General features: G+C 32.6%; 1 protein-coding gene across 1 annotated transcript; it reads left to right on the plus strand.

The window, feature by feature from the left end:
• The first annotated feature begins 21 nt into the window (after positions 1 to 21).
• On the plus strand, positions 22 to 22360 carry LOC128159951 (carbohydrate sulfotransferase 15-like). Its single transcript, XM_052823190.1, has 7 exons — positions 22 to 341; positions 13801 to 14032; positions 14122 to 14238; positions 14426 to 14582; positions 16051 to 16207; positions 21002 to 21149; positions 21233 to 22360. The coding sequence occupies exons 1-7, from the start codon at positions 78 to 80 to the stop codon at positions 21409 to 21411; spliced, it is 1254 nt and encodes a 417-aa protein (XP_052679150.1). The 5' UTR covers positions 22 to 77; the 3' UTR covers positions 21412 to 22360.
• The last annotated feature ends 480 nt before the right edge of the window (positions 22361 to 22840 follow it).

Consider the following 22840-nt stretch of genomic DNA (forward strand, 5'->3'; position numbering starts at 1 on the left):
AACAACAAAACTCAACGATGGGGAGAGCCTCAGTGAAGTGTTACACATTTTAAATAGACTGCAGAAATAACAGTGTCATGTATTCAAGTGTTTTAAGCAACACATTCAGGAGAATGAAAATAAAGACGTGCATCCACATTCTGACTCTTATAAGCTGTGTGATTATACTTGTTACAGTTAGATATACTTTGACTGGCTACAAGAAGATCGATGTGAAAAAAGCGAACTTTTTACGGAAAGAAATCCCGATACCGACAAAGAGTAAAGTTGAGCGGTGTTCTGATGTGATTCATTCACAGAGAGACGCCAACAGTAAACTAGTGGAAGACCTCTTATCTCTTGTACGTATTATATCTATAATTATACACTGTAGCAAACTCTAATGCTACACTGTCCACTGATGATTGATGTTGCATTAGTGGTCAGAATGTTGACCCGTAATTATACAACTTTATCTTAAAAGAACAATCTAACCGTCCGCTAATGGTATGATTTCAGATTTATATCATAAGCGGTCAACAACTGTAACCTCGATTGATATGGAAAAGAATGAGAAACAAGTACTACCTTGACCTCTAATGATACACATTTGCACATAATATAGTGGATGGATTTGCAATCTTTAATGATATAATATGATAAAATTATATATATATATATATATATATATATATATATATATATATATATATATATATATATATATATATATATATATATATATATATATATATATATATATATATATATATATATATATAAAAAGCACTAAAAATGGCTAACGACACGAACAATAGAATACAATATGTCGTTAGCCATTTTTAGTGCTTTTTATATTCAGTTTACTGGCTTAGTATCTATATACATGTATTAGATCCGACACTTTAAAGATGCCTAGTGTTGTTGATTCTATTCAGTGCTTTATATATATATATATATATATATATATATATATATATATATATATATATATATATATATATATATATATATATATATATATATATATATATATATATATATTCGAATTTTTAAATTGTACCTGAGTATACCTGCGCTCTATAGTTACAAAAACAAAGAATCAAGTAAAAATGACCATATTTACATTTGAAAACAACAAAATTTACTTAAGTGACGTCAGAGACGGACAGGTCATGGACAATGGTGGCTAATGTTGAGTCTAATATTTTTGACAACCTCTGTATAACGTTGGATAAAGTTTTAATTTTGATACGATACTACATAAGAATTGGCTAAAATTGGAGGGGGGGGTGACAATTATTTGAACATATATTGCCCTTCATTGTAAAATACATCATTCTGACAACGCCCCTGATATTTTGACTTTTTACTTGAGCTGAAATATATACAGACAAAATACATACAATTTCTGACGTTATTATTAACCAAAAAGGAGTTGTGTTTAATATTTCTAGTTGAAGAAAATTTAAAGAAAAGCAATTTTACGATATTAAAACATTATTGAAAAACTTTTAGCGGAATGAACATAAAAAGGTCCAATTCATAAGATTATTTGCTCTTGTGGTCTGCAGCACAATTGAATCACTAATCTGTTGTTAAGTTGAATATGTGGGTTTGGTAATTATATATATATATATATATATATATATATATATATATATATATATATATATATATATATATATATATATATATATATATATATCATTAGTGGTAAAGGTAGTACTTATTTCTCATTTATTCCATATCATTAGAGGTTACGGTTTTTGACCGCTAATGATATAAATCTGAAATTATATCATTAGCGGAAGGTTAGGTTGTTCGTTAATGATGAAATTCATTAGTGATCAACGCCCTGATGCAACATTATATCATTAGCGGACGGTGTATCATTAGAGGTTGCTACAATGCACAACCATTTTATTTTGGAACTAAGGATGCTGATCAAAAAGTAATATCATCGTTGGGAAAAAAAACATGAAAATCCCTCGTAAAGCGACAAAGCGACCATCAAATAAATTTATATTTTCATTCTATTGTGAACATTCCAATGCAAAATAGTAATAAATTCTGAGATAACATTTCACATGTACATGTATATAGAGTGTGACTCAAAAAAAAGTTGCAGCAAGCCACCGCTAACGCGGGTTATGTATTTTGTCTGCAATGTCACCACCTCCATATCCAGCCAAACAAAGCATTTTATTGTTTAATTAATTATTAATTGTTAAGGTTTACTTATTGGTCGCATCGACCAGAAAATACGGTAAATGTTAACTATGACATCACACAAAACAAGAAGTGATCAAAAATGCTAATAATAAAGTAATTTTCGATTGTTATGGGTTCCAAAACAATAAACTACATTAAAAATTCCCTAGGCATGCAACTTGGTAGTCAAAGAAATCCAACAACGATAAATATAAACAACAGACTGATCAGGGTGCACTTGTCGATGTGACGTCATTTTGTAAATGTTGACGCATATTATGTGTAGAGAGAGGCGGATCAATCGTTTTAACATGAGAAAATTCATTTTATAAATGAATGGAGCATAACCATAAAACAATTATTATACCATTAAATCCTATCTACAATGCTTGTTTTGATTCGGCATGTAATTATTTTTTGGACGTGTGTTATTTCTTTTCTACTGGGTTTAATGTACAAGTTGGATGTGTTTCACATCGGGAAGACTATTTAAATCCACTTTTTACAAGGGCATACACTTAACAGATCATTTCGATTTTTTGATATAAATTAAGGGAATGTTGATTTTGTTAAAAAGTGCTGCTTCTTCAATGAAATCAACAGAATGAATTAATAAATACGTAAAATTTTAAGTAAAGGTCATATAGACTCCAACCTTAGTTCATTTCTTTGATTTTTTTTTAATAAAAGATGAAGTCTATACAAAGCAGCACAACTTTTCAGAATCTACCAGAAAAGTAGAATTTCATCATTGTTTTAAATTTTAATTCAAATAAGGGCATGTCCTTGTAATATTGAAATTTGTTTTTGACCTCCATCCGGGAGAATTATCAACGCATATCACGTTACTATCAATTCGGGGGACCACGCTAAGTGTCATACAAAGTAGCATTTATTGTAACTTAATATCACATTTTTATCATGATCAAATAACGTTACTTAAATATTCTGTAATAATAGGTGCATCGTTTTATGAACGTTTAAATCCGCAATTTTAATAGTATGGTTTGAATTTTAATTAGGCGTATTTTTTACTGAGCCCATGAAAAGCGCGGTTGATCTTGTGACATTACTTTTTTATGAACCTTTGCATTTCATATTTAAATAAAGTTTCGCATTTCGTTTGAAATTGTCAGGCGACAACACATCAAGGTGGCTGAACTGTCCATAACATAAAAATCAAGCTCCATTTCGCACTAGATGACAAAGGGCATCAGGTAATCAAAAAAAGATCTAAAATTCACCCGGTATTTTATTGACATGGTAAATGTGAGAACGCGCAGATTTAAAACATTGTTTCCCTATTTCTCTTAAATTCACTTTAGAAACAAGTATTTACAGTCACTGTTTTTTCTCCTAATAACTGCATTGATTGATATTTACGCATAACACAGAAGACTCGATCACCAAATCAGAGGCTCGTTTCACTAAAAAGCGTACTCCCGGCGTTCCCTTACGCCTAGCGTAAATCCGGATCGACTTAAATCAAGTATGTGGACTAAGGTGCTTTTCACTAAAAGGCGTAACTTTGCGCCCGACCTGTGTTAAGCCAAAAATCTATGCCCAGCCGAGGGTAGTCGTAACTTTTGGCGTAAGCAAAAAATGATTACTATTTCTACTTATTTCATATCGTTGTTGAATTCATAATGTTGAATTCTACACTTTGTCATGTAAATTTAAGTAAATCCTTAGAAAATTCAGAAAATAGTTAGTTTGGTAGGTGGTATCAATTCTCGCATCGAAACTTTCATACCATGTTTATTTACACATTTTTAATATTTGCACTTGTCTCATTTACGCATTCATTATCAAGAATTTTACTATCACATTGTCAAATAAATAGCAATAAAGACATCGTTCTATGAAGTCATTTACGCCATCATTTAATACTTGGTTACACACATTTTACATATAAGCTTAATTGAATGTTCGGTATATGAATGGAATGGATGAAAATGCCCCCTCTCACTTAATACTTTGAAGAAAAAAAATAATTTCTGAAACAAATTTTGATTAAAAAAATTAGCCTTGAACTTTCATAAATTGTTTTCTAACCTAATGTCAAATTTGCTCCACATATTACATTGACGAAAATCTTAATATCAAATCATTAATTCTATTTATTCGAACCTCTGACTTATTTGCACGATGTAAGAAAGTTTCGTTATTTTTAGTATCCACTGTATGGTTGTTCGATGCTTGCTTAATATTGTTCGATCCATGGTCAAATAGCTCATTATTGTATTAATTCTCTTAATTTTCTCTGTTTAAACAAATTCACTGATATCTTTTGATGATAAAGCAAGAGGAAAACAGTAAATTTTAAAACAAATTTTATTTATACTCGGGCCGTAATTGACGCATGAACAAAACAAAAAATCCCAAAGGTGTCTAATGCATGGTAAAATCCCCCGAATATCGTTACAAAAAGTAGTTTAGTTTTATCAATAATTTTGATATATTCTATTGGTTATAGTGAAGCATACATCCTTCTAATAGAACATTTCAGCAAGTGATGTTGTGTTATTTTCAAGCAGGATTATTTTTTTTTTAAAATGTGATGAACATAATTGTAACTAAATGAATGTACCTGTAACGTATCAAAACAAATATACGTTGCGCCTCTCTCTCTCTCTCTCTCTCTCTCTCTCTCTCTCTCTCTCTCTCTCTCTCTCTCTCTCCTTTTGCATATTTGGAATGTTTGCCTTTAACGATGTCTTTTGGCAGGGCGGAAAACAATTTTTAAGCAAGTGTTTAAGGTAGCTTAAAGGTGACGTAAAGGTGGCTTAAAGGATATACGATCTTTTAGCCACCTTTAAGTCACCTTTGAGCCACTTTTAAGCATCTTTAAGTGGCATGTACGCTCCCCTTAAGTTGTCTTCACATTGTCTTTAAGTTCCCTTAAAGTCAGCCTTGATCATGCTGATCAGTTTCATATAAATACATTAAATAAAATGCAAGAACTCTTTTGTAGGGGCGGGAGGGACTGATCCGAGTGAAGATATAGTTTCCAAGGGGTGGGGGTGTTCCGGGCGGTTTTAATTGTCAACACACACCATGCAGAAACAGTTATCTACACCCAAGTTTTGCTTTTAAAAACACTTAGTCGCTCCACTGAACACAGATCGGCATCATCAACACCGCTCCAATGAACACAGATCGCTGTAATAGAATTCCATTTATTTTGTTTTAAAATTATTTTAGCGGCGAGAGCACTCCCTGTCTCTAAATGTGCGCACAAACTTATATTAAACAGGTTGGGACAAATCGCAGAAAATAAAACGGTGTTTTCAAATGCACTTAATTTTTAAAAAGAAAAAGTATGCCAACAGCTGGAATCAAACCAGGGCACAAAAACATCATGTGAGACATATATAGCCAGCTGTTTAACCTGCTGAGCTATCCAGGACTTACACTTTAGAGGTAAATATAGACCACTATGATAGAAATCAGTTTCTGAATTTATTTATTTTTTTTAGTTTTTGCATAATTCGACCCAAGGGCCGGGTTGCCCCTAAATAATTATATCTTAATGTTTTTCTTTGAACAAAACCTATTACAATATCAAAGATTTTTTTTAGAGACAGTGCGGTCCTGAAAGATATCTAGCCAAAAACCATGCAAGAATATACAATTTTACTAAGAAAATGCTGTTTAAGTCAACTTTTAAGATTAATGATAAAATTGCAAGAGCAATATGATAAGTTCAAAACGCAAATTCGAAAAATTTAGAAATATGTACGATAGAAAATAACAAAAATGTTTTGATTTTCCGAAGTGATTTTTTCCGGGAAATTCATCTCCCCCTTTAGGTCAATTCTATTGTTTTTTTGCAATAGATCCTTTACTTTTCCTACTTTGCCTTTTATCCTTCTGCTTTTGTTTACAGTTCTTTGGGTCAGGGGTTTCTCTTCAGACACTCCTAAAAAACAGAAATCTCTGATGAGACTGTGGCTCTTCATGTGTATACAGTACTTACAATTAGGAAAGATGCATCTATATATTCTCTACTTATGTAACATAGACAAGTACTATATAAAAAAATGTATTATAAAGTTTTGTTTCCATAACCATTGCAACATTATTTGTCAAAATTAAAAACCAATGTGATTGAATAATACGGAACCGTTTACCTATGTATTATTTAATATCTAAAAAAAAATGTATAAGGGGAACTAGTATTTTGAAAATAAAATCACAAACAATTCTATTTTCTGCAACCATGGCAACACTGTTTAAATGAAAAAAATATCGGGTAATCTTTTTTTGCCATGAACTACCAAGCAATATTTGCATCAGATCTGTAGCACAAATTTCAAATAAGTTAGCAATACTGATTGACAATATCCAACTTTCTCTTATCAACTGTTCAAACATTTCTTAAAATGTCAGAAAATATCTTATGTACTAGTATTGAAAAATACTAAAAATTACTAAGTTTCCTTTTTTATTGTAAAAAGTGATTGAATATTGTTATGGGATGTTTATTTCTTAAATATACCCAATTTCAATTTCAACCGCAATGGTATTAAAACGATTCTTCAAGCAAAAGGAACAAGAATATTATAGCATTAAATCATGATCTTTTGAAGTATACACTCTCATAACTGCCGCTGTGTGTGCATACAAATTGAGTAACGCGCGTTAGCGCGTTATGAATATTTGTATGCACACACCGCGGCAGTTATGAGAGTGTATACTTCAAAAAATCATGATTTAATGCTTATATTTACATTTTTTCAACTTCTTGCCTTGTCTGCAAATGTGATTCATGCCTTAAAATTCCTTAAAATCTTATTCTAAGGGTAAGTTAATATTAATGGAAGAGCCACAGTAACAGCCACAAGCGTGAACTTTGATTTTCGCTTGTGACGTTGCAGTTTGCAGCGTTCAGCGTTTGTGACGTCATAATAAAACTTGTCAATTTGACCTTTGACTACTTGTTGCATTTAGAGGCATTTGAAGATCACAGAATTTAATGGAAAAACACAATAGAATGTAAATATATATTGTTTAAGGTGAGGATCTTAATCATTTTCAATATATTCGTATCTGATTCATGGAGGTTAACCCCATGGTCATGATCTACATTTTATAAGATGAGTATTGGCACAAGGAACAAGAATATACTTGGCTTATGATTGGGAATCTCAGTTAATCTCAAGATACTTAATATTAATATTATGTGATTCCTGGAGGGTTATTATGACCAATGGAGGCCCGATCTACATTTTACAAGATGTTATGACACATGTCCTGATGGTAACCGCTGAACATTTAATACTTATAACATTAAAAAGAAACACTATAAACTATTTAAAGAGAATTGTACATACCTGTCATAAAAACAGTCTTGCTCATCACAATCATCCCCTTCAGACTTATCTACAGTATAACAGTATATCTGAAAAAAAATGCATATTTCGAACTTTAATTTGTCATAATCGACTATATTGAAAATAATACTTCTTGTGTCAATTTTAGTCTTCATTCTAAAAACTATGTGGGGATTTTAGAACAATACGGAACCAACACTTCTTTTGTATATCTTCCAATGTGATAACATCCAGTGTTTTTTCCAGATCTACGGTCCATTCCATAATCTGCATAATTAACAATTTGCAGACCTTTTTGAGCTCAAGAGTCTGTAGTACTTACTATGTACGAAAAAGGTGTGCCCCGTATGGATTGCCAGCCATTCTAGTTCGACACTGGAATCCAGATCAACTATCTTGAATAATTAGGATAAAGTTAAGGATTCATCTGGTAGGCTAACATTGATCCAACATAATCACACCCTGCCACCCTCTCCCAATAAGTATAATGGCCATTTTTTAGCAATGGGAAACTTCAAGTATTTAAATATTCTGATGTTTTTAAAATTCTATTAAGAAATATAGGATCGCGGATTTTCCGATAAGAAATGGGTAGCACCAACTTAGTGTAAAGAATAAAAAAAATCGTGAACAATATCATGCTTAAAATTTGTTTTAATCAAATTACAAAGAACTGTTAGCTAATCTGTACCTCAATAACCTGATGACTGACACTTTGAATTTTGGTTGACTATTAGAAATATCTTATTGAAAAATTTAAAAAGAAAACATTTTTGACCAAGACGGTGACAATGCCCCTTTAAAATTAGCTTCAATGATTTTATATTATTCAATTTATCTAAATCATGGTGACTTATAAATGCAATCTCACGAACGATACCTATATAAGCAGAGTCACAAATACGATTGTATTGACGGTACCTGTTGCATAAACAGAATGGATCATTGTGAGATTTGCAAGAATTCATCCACCAGGCAAATCCTGGGAAGAATCTGCTGTGAGCTTGTGATTGTCTTTCCAAGTGAGTGTAACTTTAGTTGTGTGGCCAAATCTTTGCAATTTTTTAACATCCAAAAGTTAAGTACAGGTTTCATTGTGATGCTGGACTTCTGAGCAAATACTTCTCATCGCTGAATAAGTAGTCAGAAAAATATTTTCATATGTGCTTTTATCTCACATGGTAAATATGGTTGAAAGTTAAAATAGAATACATCCTGTAACAAGGGGTTTTTCATTTCGTGCTTTTATTTTTCCTCCGCAGTCTGATCTTCGTTTCCTTCTTCCATATTGTTCTCAACTTTCATTACGAGTTCTCTTTGTACTGTCTCCATCCATTGTACGTACTCAGATGATGAGTTTGATATGTATGTGTGTTTGCTATTATGCAAGTCCCCAACCTGCTGAGTCTGCAGAGCCTCTGGCCAGTGTGGGGTACTCCAGGGTAAAACTATTTTTTTTTTGTTTTCTTTGGTATAAATAAGTGAAATTTAAAGGTATTTTGATTGCTTGATGATTTTTTTTTATGAATAATTAAGGATTTCCGTTTCCAACGGAAGACCTTTTCTTCGCACTGTTTCTTATTCAGGTCTTCCGTTTCCAACGGAAGACCTTTTAGTGATTGTAATGTGTTTTTTTTAATTTTTTCCCCCTTTTTTGTCCATAATATTCCTCAGGGATGGCTACATAGATTTTCTTTAAATGTTCAGGCCTGATAGAGAAAGATAATATCTCAAGGCGGGTTTTTTTTCATTTTATCAAATTCATTTCCTATCGTTCGTTTCTTGTCCAGCGACCAAAAGGTCGCCACATCGAGATCACAGAAATGATATCGACTTGAACATTCATACTTTTTGGGATGATAAACCTATGGTTGTAAATGTGATTATTTTTTTTTTTGTTCGTTGTATAAACCCTTACATATATCATCTATGCGATGTTAAATGAACAAAACATTCTACTTCCCATGAGATATCTCAATTGTCTCCGGAAGCTTTTTTTTCTTAAATCAAAATGTGTACCCACAAGATCTCAGAAACTGTAAGTGTCCAAGACACGAAACGTTCACTGGAGATAAACATTTGTTTGAAGATGTGTTTAAAAGGTTTCATTTTCTCAGTCGTCACTTCCGGTCTACACTTGAAGAGTTCAAACGAATTGCTAATTATCAGTTTAACTGTTTCTTTTGATAGTTTGAGTTACTTTGATAAATAATGATGTATAAAAGGCGAGTAAACAAGAAATGTTAAATTTATATTGAAAAATTCCATTTGTTGTGTCCTGTTCGAGACAAAAAATCTCGTATCGACGAGATCTCAACAACAGTAACGACTTTAATAACTAAACTTTGTGTAATGATAGACCTATGTTTGAACATGTGTTTACACTGTTTTGTTTTATCCGGCGTAACTTTCAGTCGTTACAGGATGTTCACCAAAATTTTAACTTTTTAACAATATTTCTATTATTTAGCATGAAAGTAACATTTTAGCAATATAAATACAAAAGGTCATCTATTTATGGTTAAATATACGAAAAATCTTTCGGTGAGGCATTTCTTACTTCTCATGTAGCTTTCTTGTATAAAAATTTTGTACCCGTGAAATCTAAGAAACTGTACAGATCAAGATTCAAAACCAATATGGATGATAGACATTTGATTAAACATATGTTTAACGGGTTTATATGGTCGCCCGTCACTTCCGGTTCTCACTCGAAACGTTCAAGCAAAGGAAGTTAAGATTTTTTAAAAAAAATTACTCAGTGTGATGTACCGTAAATAAATTTACTAAAATATAACCTTTTAATTTCTTTAATCATATCCTGATGTCCGTTTCCGTGCCCAAGAGAGATACCTTTACTCAACGAGATCTCATAAGTATCAAAAACTTGATTATCCAATTTTTGAGGAAAGACAGAACAAAGTATGAAAATATGTTTATAATGTTCTGTTTGATCAGGCATTACTTCCGGTCGTCACAAAAAGTACCTTAAAAATGACTTTTTGTATTATTTTTGTTTTGTTTTACTGAGAAATAACTACTGGAAAATTCCTTTACAGAATATATTATATCCATTTTTTTAACAAGAGGAATACATTTTTAATAGATTATAACAGATGAACGGAAGACCTTTTTGTTGCTAAAGCAACAAGAGTCTAATTATTATTAAGATTTATTGTACATTTTTACGACCTAGTTTGTGCAGAGCTGATCTCAGACACTAAAAACTATAAGAGAAATGACTATGAAATTTTCAAAATAGCTATAGTTTGAAGTTGTGCACTATTATGTTGTTAAACGCGCCATATCTTGGAGCTCGACTAGGCATGAAAATTGGGCATGAATTTTCATTCTAAATTTTCATACGTTTTAATCTGTATCTTATTATCAGTTGGTATTTTATAAGGAAATACATGTATATAACTAGAGACGAGCTCGTTGCAAGCAACGATTAGGTCTTTCGTCGCAGCTGCGTCAATGTGACGTAATACAAAAAATTGATAGCTGACCATAGTACATTATTAGATGTATAAACACTGAGTAAAAGAAACAAAGTATTATACTACATGTTTATAAGCAAATATAGATCTTACATGTAACACGTTGTCTATAGTTTGATTCGCCGCATTTTATTCACAGAGTGGGACTGTGGTTATGCCCGGTGTCATGTTGTAAATTTTGAATTTACTGGGTGGCAGTGAATACAAAATTTACAACATGACAACTAGTAAAATTTAATAAATTTATTGTTGAGTTTTTGTTGTTGTTTGGTATGTGGGGAATTTAGCTCAAAATAATCAGGACGTTTGCTCGTTTGATGCAAATGACGTGATTTGTCTTGGTGCACTAGCTGCAAAGCTGCAAATAACAAAGTCGGATTTAGGCTTGTCTATACGTATTTTTGTTGATCTCGCAATGGAATGAATACAAAACAAAACAATACATTATATATGACATGACAATTCTTAGCATTGAGACATTAACAAAAAATTGATTACATAACATCATAACTGTTTTGTGTCTCAACTTGGAACATAACATGTTTTATCAATTAATCAAATTGAATTATATAACTTATGTTTCATTTCTCACAAGAATGTCAGTATTATGCAACTTGCTACAAAGTACTTATAGACCATTAGCAAACATTTTACACGCATTTTTATCGAACGCAAGCGCCAATGAATCTTTTAGTATATTTGCGGAGATCCTGGAAATTTTACAGGGGGTTTTGAAGAATAATTTTTTTTTTCGAGGAGGGAACATGCACGGTTATTTGAGTTTGCCAAGGGATGTCTGAGGCATATTTTTGGTAAGTTTATAATGTACACGTAATTGAAAGAAATTTTGCAGGGGGGGGGGGGGGGGTCTGGAACCCTTCCCCTTCCCTTCTAGATCCACGCATGGAGAAGACCGATGCCGGTAATTTTACTGTAATTTTAACAATTTTTATTTGATTATTCGTTTTCAAAATTATCGGAATGCCAATATTACCTTTTAAAGCAATTAAAACTGAAGATACGAACCATTTAGTCTCGGTGAGTATTGCGTCCGCGTACGAAAGAAATGGTAATATTCAAGAAATTCGGATGGAAGATCTGGGTCCTAGGTCGTCCATCTGATTCTTTTTCAGACTAAGAGCTACAGACCTGCAGTTAGAGATTGTCAGACTCTATTGATTATTCTAATTTGTTTTGTCTCAAAGAATCATTTTTTCTAACTTAAAAAGAGAAAGAAATCGGGCACAATTTTCAATGTTAGCATTTTACAATTTCATAGTCTAATAAAATTTCAAGAAACAACTTGTCCTTGCTTTATCCGAAATATTGCATGGAAAAAAGATTTACATTGCATTTTTTTAAATTACAAAAGGATATACAAAATGAACTTAGATTAGCCGCTAACAAACAGGCATAACGAGAGACTGAAAACTAATTTCTTCTCTTTTTTACATCAAAAGAAATTCAAGAATAAATCAAAATAGATTTTTTCTTCATATGCATGCGTTAATGAAAACGTAGATCAGCAAGGGGCTATTTGTCGTGCAAAGACCTACTTAATAGATTGTTACACGGGTCTACAACGATGCCAAATATCGAAAAGGCAATATTGTGGGTGAAGGATGAATGTGTAGTTTGTTTTTGAAATTTATTTTTGATACATGTAATTATATTTATCTGGATCAGTTTTGTTTATTGATTTGTGTTTTATTGTACCGAACAACATATGATTTTGTTATATTCAGTAGTATATTCTCACTATATAACTCTATATATACAAATAGTCAATAACTGTAACATTAGCTCGTCCGAAAAATATTGACCGGTCAATATTTTTTTGATATTGACCGGCTAGGAATAATATCTAGAGAACATTCCCTCTATTTTAAAAAATCGCCTCTGATTTGTTGATTCGTAAACGATGACGTAAACAACTCTTCGCGACTCCAAAACAAGGTGACGTCATAATAGACAGTCAGTCAAGGCAAGTAAACAACGGACGCGCAATGCGACGGTTTGCTATCATAACGGATATAAGGATTTGCGAATTACTGTGAAGTAAAATTGGGTAGAACATCTGTATTTTCATTCTTCCGGTCGGCGGATTATCAACAGTGACCGTTTGATGCTGAGGATATTTTGGAAATGAACTTTGCACTTTGAATTCGTGAATTCTTTGTTGAGCTGAGAAAATTACGGCGATCTGTTTTCAATTACTTTCTTAAATTTTGGTTTGTTTCTTCATATAACAAAACAAATGTTGACTGTGTTTTCGGGCAACATTGATTATATTAGCCCCCTTGGGACGAAAATATTACCCTCCGCTTCGCGTCGGGCAATATTTCGTCCCTCGGGGGCTAATATAATCAATGTTGCCCTCAACCCCAGTCAATATTTGTATAATACAAAATGATTCGATTTCTAATATTCTAATAATTTTTGACCTGTCGAAAGATATAACTTCGTTATTGTTTGCAATTTTTTTTGTTAGTGTCTCTCTTTTCTTTCATAAATTCGAATCGAATACAGTAAAATTGGCTTTTGTGGGTTTTAGAGAATTTATATGATTAAACATTTATGATTTAATCATATTTGTCTACATCGCATGCTCATATTGGCTTTTCCATACCTTTGGAACGAAAAATCCCGAGATTTTCGAAAAAGTGAGATAATCTTCATTTCCAAGTATTTTGTTCAACGTTGAACAACTAAATCACAATTGCTTCTTTAAAAATTTGCATATCTGGAAAACTTTTATAATTTTCATTCAGGTCCAACCAGTCTTTGAAAAAAAATTTAAGAATCCTTGTTTCTACGACAAGTGCCATCAGAACGGAACAGGCACTTCAAGGAGACTCCGCTGCCTTCCTTTCTTTCATATACTGGGCGTTGACAAGTGTGGCTCAACCGATTTATACAACCGCTTAGTAAGTCATCCACAAATCATCCCAAACAGTGGAGTTCTTGACAAAGAACCATCATGGTGGTCGTGGCGGCGGTATGGTAAGCAAATACATCAGCACCAGTATCATGACGTACATTTTATGCATGTATTTATATATCATCCCTTTGTTCAATTTAATTTAAAATAGGACACCGGCTCTTGACAGATACACATAAAAAAGAATCTTTCGTAGATTATTTACGCTATTTTGATCGGCTCTCTGGACAACTTGAAAGATCTTCAGTTGACCTTAAAAGCATTACAGGTTGGTATTTCAATTTAAGTGAACAAAGTACTTCATAATTCTCTCTCTCTCTCTCTCTCTCTCTCTCTCTCTCTCTCTCACTCTCTCTCTCTCTCTCTCTCTCTCTCTCTCTCTCTCTCTCTCTCTCTCTCTCTCTCTCGTTTCGCTTGATCTCCAACTCTCAATATCATGCTTTATATTGTTTCAGTCGACGGAACTCCGATGGATTTTTGGGATTTCACAGGATGGCCAAAAATTCCACAAAACGTCAATGCCCGAGAGCCAAAGATTCTAACCCCACATTTAATGAAACACATGAATCCCAATGTAAAATTTATACTGATATTTCGACAGCCTTCGGAAAGGTATTGATATGCAAACATACAGTCATAGAAACATACGTACAAACACAAAAACCTACACAAAAAACTAAATAAATCAACCAAATATAAAACAAACAAAAACTAATGATAACTAGACATGATTAGGTTGCGAGGAACGAGTTTACCTAATCGTTTTACCTGTTTGTTTACTTAATTGCGTACACTCCGCGAACGACCTAATATTACCGATGCCAATTTTATTGTTTTTTTATATATAAACTGGATATTTTGATTATTATATGTACATTAGTTAACAATTTGTTGATAAATTTCTAATTTTCAAAAATTTCGTTTTATTTAACAATTATTCCTAAATATGCATGGGATAGGAAAGAATTAAAGTATGAAACGCTATAGCTGCCTTAACATATGGTACTTCATGAAACATGGTGAGATTCATAAAATAAAGGTATTCTTGATGGGCAAACAAAATTTGAGTGTCAATTTTTAGTTATAAGCGAGTTACAGAGCTCACAATTTTTTGACATGTAAACAAAGCTTTTGTTAAACGTTAAGAACTGTTTATCTATGCTTAAAATGAATAAGATGATAGAAAAATCAGCTTGAAAAAGGTTTTTAATTGGTATATTGAACCTATGTGAACAAAAACAGGGCACGAGCCTTGTTTACATGACACAGATTTGTTAGCTCTGTATCTTGCTTAAAACTTAAAGACTGACTCTCAAATTTCACTTGATCGTTAAAAATGCATTTCTAAAGCATTGTAAATAATAAAAATAGAATTTGACGAAAATTGTGACCATGCCTCTTTAAATTGATCTGGTGAAATTGAATTTTTTGAAACATTTTGAAACACCTATAAATTATGTAACATGTAGAATGGCTATTTCAAAGATGATCTGGCAAATGTGGGTCTGTTATTGAAGTGATTTAAAGAAATGTAAATTTTTCAAAATTTTTAAACTCATCTTACTCGAGTTAAAATAACCTCAAGCTGCAAAATACGATTTTTCAAAAATTTAAACTCATTTAAATCATGTGAAAATGACATCGAAACCGATTTGGAACCGTTATACATATGGTGTTCTTGCAATTACATGTATCCGTCTGATGGTGTCGTTTTAGAATTGGTTGGATGAAATTTAAATTTTAAATTATTATCTATTTAAATCGAGTTTAAAAGACCTCAGACAGGTTTTAAAATATCAAATTTAAAGAAGAATGGTAAAAACGCGCGTAAAATAGTTAATATGACCTCAATCAGTGTCAATTGCAGTAAAAATCTCTTTTCATCTCATCTTGTTAAAAATCAGACGGAAGACCCACTCGTTGCTCGAAGCGAGATGTCATCCAGTTAATATTTATAATTCGTTGGTTTGCATACATGTATACTATATGCATTTGTGAATTTAGAGACGTTTCTTTGTTGTTGTTATTTTTATTTTTCTCATGCCATATAATTTTGATATTACAGATTATTATCTTTTAGGTTATTTTCTGATTACATTTTCCTTAACCTTGGGAAGCCAACTGCACAGGCATTTCATGACAATGTTTTAAAATCAATGAAAATGTTTGCCGATTGCTGTAAAACCTCTACAGAAAAGGCTTGCCTATTCAGCAGAGAACTTCAAATCAAAATGCCGGTATGAGTCTTCTTATACACTTGCTTAAGTCTCTATGCTTGTTAATTTTAGTTTTATCTAATACATGTGCATTCAAACGATCCAAAAACATATATTTATATCATGGTATCTTTGATGAAATTTAAAATGACAGAGAAGAAATTAAAATTTCTAAGAAACAATGATACATGCATTTGCAAGGATCATAAAAACACTTAAACATAGGGACTTGGTCAACAGAATTTGATTTAAAAAAATCAGTAGTTACACTACCAACTTTTAGAAACTGCATCAGAGCAACCAAAAAATTCCATTAAAACATGGATTTAAATACTAAAGAGGGTCTTAGGACAATACCTGTGGTGTCCTAAAGTAAGGATGGCTTCGTAAAACTGACTTTGGACAAAGACGTTTCGTAAGACGTACAACGGGCACACCATAGTTATAAGATAGCTTTTCGAACATGCCTAAATGTTATGCCATATTCCAGGCATATTTGATATAACCACGCCCACGGCTATTTTTTATGAAAGAATCCTGACTTGTATCAGAAATTCTTGAATGCTAACAATTATCCAAGATACTGATAAATAACATGAAAACCAAGTTCTCTGAGAATAGTTTATTTGGCGCTTCTGGCCGTGGTGAAATTATGGGGGCTACCGCAGGGCCGCCCCCCCCCCCCCCCCCAAAAAAAAGGAAGCAAGCAAAAAGCAAAGCAACAAGCATTAAGCAAACATGATGTAATCAATAGGCAATTATGACGTAATTATGACGTCATTATCAAGTTAAATATGACGTTATCAATTATCAAAAAGCAAATATGACGTAATCATGCACTGGGTAAAAATTTGAACATGTGCATATCCATCATTATGGATTTTAATTAGGATCAACTGTCCAATATGACGTCATGAGCGTAGAATATGTGTCGACTCTTCCATTTGTGTTGAGGTGCGGTTGAAATACGCGATATAGATTTTTTTTCACCGCGACATTATCCAGTGTAGCCGTTTTGATGACCAGTGTACAGCTGCAATGTAATAAAAGGAAAACAACAGCAGTATACGCTCTAAAAGATTCACATGAGCATAAAATCTTGTAATATGTAATTAAGTATATCATGCCAAGTAAGGACAAAAACCATGTGCATTCTAACAAGTATGGGTAGAGGGTGGGTGGGATAAAAAGCAAGATAATGTAAAAAATTATTTTAGCAAATTTACTACGTCTTACCTGATCCACGATTGTTTTAGAAAAGGGACTATTCTAGAAGGGGAGTAACTAATATAAAAATACCAGTAAAAACCCAACCCGATCGTACTCAAAATTTCTGGCTAGTAGTTACTGAGATAAATGCGCATATCTGAGACAAGCTCCAATATGCGATATTATTTCGAAATAAAATGCCTATTTTATCTTTTCGTTCAGCTGCGACTGTCTTTTCAGTGTTTCTAAAATATCGACTTTTCAAACGTCAATTGCAGTTCATGCATGATAGACACGTTTTTAGGAAAAATGAATTTTCATTTCTAATTCTTATTGCCAAGAGAACTCAACTTAGACATTCGTGTCAGTAGTCAAAATACAATAATACAGAGGTAGACTCTTTGTAACGTAAACAAATCTTTAATTAAACCGAAGTAGATTCTTTGTTATATAAACAAACCTCGGATCACTTATTTGTTCACAAAAATTACCTAAAAAATTAGTTTTAACAAGGTCAAACAAAAACAAAATTATTTTTCACATATACAGACATTGATTAAGAAGAAAAAAAGATTTTTAACAAAATTACCTTGATAAAACATATGTCAACATATTGAACTTAGGTTTAGAAAGCAGTGGTCTCTACATCTTGCGTCCAATTTCGATACTGACATTCATTTATATCAAGCATTATAATTACACAATAGCCATTCTAGACAATTAACATTCATTTGGTAATTACAGATTACAAAGCTCATCGAGACGAGGAATCCCCTTTATATAGCTTTATTTTTATGAGACAACCTTTATCATATTTTGTTTTACTTTGACTAAAATGTCTCGACGTCATTGGATGACTCGCGTCACGTGATTGCCTTATAAATTTCTATACACGGCGAGCGTCAAAATTTATATCTCAACATGGCGGACATAACGTTATTTGAGCTGATTTTTTTCAACTATACCTTTAATTTTAAAGCCCTAAAATATTTAGAGTGACCCCCTTTGCCCGTGACGTAATATTACTGACGAGGAAGGTAACACATTAGAAGAATAAGCTATGACTTTAATTGTTACATATTATCTTTTGTTGTTTGCATATCAAACTTCAAGTCCTTGAAAAAACAAAACATGTATTAGGTTTGTTGCTGACTGTTTACAGAAATTTGTGGATTTGGTAAAGTCCATAGCCTTCTATGGATTTTACCGAACCCACAAATTTCTGTAAACAGTAACAAACCTAATAGGTTATAATAAGAAAATCATAGTTAATGATCTAAGATATTAAAAACTGTTGTATGGTTTGACACAATATTACAAATAATATGATACAAAATTGTATGATCATCGTGTTTTATTCATATGGTATTGTATAATACAATATTTATCAGTACACTACTATTAAAACGATCTTGCATCTTATGATACAATCAAATATTGTGTCATATGATATATCATATGATACAATTATCTAATTTAATATATCATGATAAAATATGATATTTCATCATATAGGATATATCACGATTAACTATACATTATCCATGAAAGTAAGTAAGGACAGCGTTTTTAAAACAGTCAAATTAGTTTAAAAACTTAAACACTCTCCAGCATCAAGAAATCAAGATCAAGCTCTGTAGCTAATGCTACCTCTATTTACACATTCAAAGTACGATTAAATGTTTAGGTCCGACTAGGTATGAGCAGAATTTTCTCATTACATAACCAGTTCTAAGAGCCTAACACAGTTTGAGTTGTTCCAAAATCTTGAACCCGCCTCAGCATGTAGATAATCAAAATTACTCTCTCTTTCTCTCTGAAGCAACCTCTACAATTCATTCATATGTAGTAAGATCAATCATACAAGTTTGAAATACTACTATTATACATATATAAACATTTTACATGCTCGGAAAAACTAAACATCCTCCAGCACATGAAACCTTTGGCTCCAATTCAGCATCCACGCATGTGAGTGCAACATAATCACAAATTGCATTATCTTTTCAAATTTGATAAAGTGAAACCAGTAACAGTATGATTTGTCTATCAAATGGCGCCTGCTCTAAAAACTTTGACCAGCTTGAAAACCTTATAATCGTCTAGCATCCAAAATCTCTGGCTCAAGTTCATCAAGTATTATAAAACACACCTTCCAGGCAAGTATGGCTCCGTCAGGACCAGTATTAACTAAGAAATAATCATTACAAAGCACCTGCTCCAAAAACTTTAAACAGCTCCAAAAAACTTAACATCCTCCATCCGAAACATAAGTATCAAATTTAGCATTCAAGTCTGTCTTTCAAGTGTATTAGTATCATATGACGCACCATCTATGCAAGTTTGGTGAAAGTAGGACCAGTAATAACAAAGATATAGTAATCAAAGGACATCTGCACCAACAACTTTAACCAGCTCCAAAAACATTAATTTCATCCAGAATCAAAAACCTATGCTTCAGATTCAATATTCAAGCCTGTGAAGTGCATAAGTATCATACGACGCTCCATCCATGCAAGTTTGGTAAAGTTAGGACTAGTAGTATAACACAGAAATGCTATCTATTAAAGGGCACCTGCTTCAAAACCTTCAACCAGCACCAAAAGTATCACCTTCTCAAGCATCTGAGAGGACTTAGTGCGGAATTATGCATTAAAATGTTTTGCCCCCAAAATTAAATTTTTATAGAAAGCTTTAAGAATAAGGTAGAAGATAAATATAATCCTATGGAAAATAAGGGTGTAAAAGGGTTTCAGCACAGTGACGTCATAATGTAGAAATACGTCATGAAGATTACCTTGTTTTGATAAATTAGTGTTTTGTAACAAAATATGGGTGTTTTGCGATGGTTTTTCGCCTGAAAAACATCAAGCGCAGGCTTGCTCAAGTACCATTGTTTCGTATAATGTGTGTAATCATCGGACGAAAAACATGTTAAAATGGTACTTAGGCAGACCTGCGCTCTATACTTCCTAAAGCAAAATATATAGCAAATATGAGAATATTTTCATTTGTTTTCAAATTTGTGTGAATTACGCGAATGCGCAATGGTGACTTAAATCAAGATTAATGTGACAGGCGTCCAATCTTTAATGATTTATGAAAATTTGATTTGTATACGATTCTATTTAAAAATTGGTTAAAATTAGGAGCATATATTTGGTCATACCGCATATAGTCCTTTATGGCCGAGCTTCAGCATCCAAGTCTTTCAAGTCCATAAGTAGGACCAGATGCATCATCCATGCAGTTTTGGTGTAGACAGGACAAGTTATAACTTAGATACAGGATCTGCCCCCAAAACGTTAATTGTATTGCATAAGCTCTCACCGACTATGTCTCGGTGAGCTAAAAATGGATAATTTAATTGAAAAAAAAACTCTTATAGTATTAATTGCTTTATGCTAACTTTGAAACCTCAATTAACGTATCATTTTGATATTGTCTTTAAAATAGTCATGTCATAACAAATGACAATAAATTCTAGAAAAAAAAACATAACCCTGTATCGAACATTACTTTAACTGTCTGCCTTCGTTAAAACTCTCATAATAAAAAAGCAACAGAAAGAATGATTTCTTACTTCATCTTTCATTTATCTTATAGACCCGTCTTCATCTGGGTGTATATTCTGTGTTTTTGGAAGAGTGGTGGAAGGTTTTTGATGTGAACAACTTTTTAATGCTCAGAACAGAAGACTATTCCAAAAATATAAAAAACACATTAAGAACGGTCTTCGCCTTCCTTGAAGTGGGTAAGATAATTGGTGCAAAAATCTTTTTTTTGCATTTTCCCTTATTTTTTCTCGAGTTAAATAATGATTTTTCACTATTACAGATGACCTTTCAGAGACAATGTTGGAAACAATCTCAAAGAAAAAAAGGGTTCACAAGACTAAAAGAAAAAAAGGAATTGGTAGGATGTTTCCGGAAACAAAACGATTGTTGGATGATTTTTATGCTCCATACGTACGCAGGTTCCATGTCCTAACAAATGACACACGATTTCTTTGGTGAAACAGCAAACTTTAATGATTTTTTAGTAGTAGAACGTCTTTAAAAACCATCCGAGCTTTATTTTTACCTATATATCTGGATCGATGTATTATAAATATATGTATCATAAGCACAAACATAGCAATTAACGTTTACCTGCACATTGTGAAGGATGTAGATAAACATAAATCACAGGGAACTTAACTTTATTGGAGCTCCACCTCCGCCCCGGCCAGGGCTTGAACTCACAATGTCTGAAACCATCTCTTCTGGCAGTGGGCGGCCACCGAGCTTACTACTCGGCCATCTTGTCGCACAGAACCAAGCGCGCTGACCGTGCACTACACGGTCGTTTGAAATACTGGTGGAATACAGTAAAACGACCATTTGAGAGGATCGGAACACGAACAACACGATAGGCAATTTACAAATGCATGATTGAGTCAAAACAGTTACATAGTGTGACCACAAGACTATGACCGATGTTGACTAAAATCTGAACATGCAATTGGTGAGTTAATACACGATTATGTTTGCTTTGCACTTATTCCATTTTTATAATATTCTAAAAAAAACCAATACATTGTCATAAGGGCATCGGAAGAGCGGCGATTATCGATCATTGTCTCCAAAAAAAATTGTTTACATCAATGTACAGGTGTTTACTGGAAAACTACTACAATGTCGTGGTGACTTTATTGTACAACGGCTGCAGCAATGAAAAAGAATTACCTCCAAAAGTTTATGTATCTTGCTTTTATTCTTGTATATGCTTACTTATTTATTCTTCATTAAGGTCTTTTAGTGATTGTAATGTTTTGGGGTCTTCCGTTTTGAACGACACCAGTCAGCAGAGGATGCTCACTCATTAATTGCACCTGATCTTACCTCTTATTTGTCAGAGGTCCGTGTTTTCTCGGCTCCCCTTTTACAAAGGACCGTAATTTTCTTCTGTATATTTGATTTTGAACTCTGTCTGTCTGTTATCACCATATTTGATTTTTTAAACTTTTTTAATTTTGAAAATGATATAATAAATATCAATTTGTTATTCTGAAAATGTAAGTTGGTACAACCAACTTTTTTTTTACATTTCGACTTTTGTTTAAAAAACCAAGCTGTAGAATTTAGTTGAATTTTAATCATAGGCAGTACAAAGTAGCGACATAATTTAACAGACATTCAACATAAAATCCAAAGAGCTTAAAAAAAATATGTAATTTTGGATTTTAACATGTTTTCGTTTTAAAAAAAACATTAATTTTTTTTATTTTACTTTCATCAGTCAATGGTTCTTTTTTATATAACCGTAGCATGCATTCAAATTGGCGATAGTATCAGTTTAGAGGACTCGAACCCCGGTCTAAGTATTATCCGATTCATGATTCTGTGCGTTACTGATGACACTTTTTGTTATTTATTGTTAACATTAGTCACTGGTTTACGATCA

This window comes from Crassostrea angulata, chromosome 8, assembly GCF_025612915.1.
Source record: "Crassostrea angulata isolate pt1a10 chromosome 8, ASM2561291v2, whole genome shotgun sequence".
In the NCBI taxonomy this organism is placed as follows: domain Eukaryota; kingdom Metazoa; phylum Mollusca; class Bivalvia; order Ostreida; family Ostreidae; genus Magallana; species Magallana angulata.

Excerpts from the sequence above, each read along its gene's own strand:
- LOC128159951 (XM_052823190.1), top strand. The coding sequence starts at position 78 with ATGTATTCAAGTGTTTTAAGCAACACATTCAGGAGAATGAAAATAAAG. Across the intron at positions 14,033-14,121 it reads GTGGTCGTGGCGGCGGTATG|GACACCGGCTCTTGACAGAT; the intron begins GTAAGCAAATAC and ends AATTTAAAATAG. Across the intron at positions 21,150-21,232 it reads CTTCGCCTTCCTTGAAGTGG|ATGACCTTTCAGAGACAATG; the intron begins GTAAGATAATTG and ends TCACTATTACAG.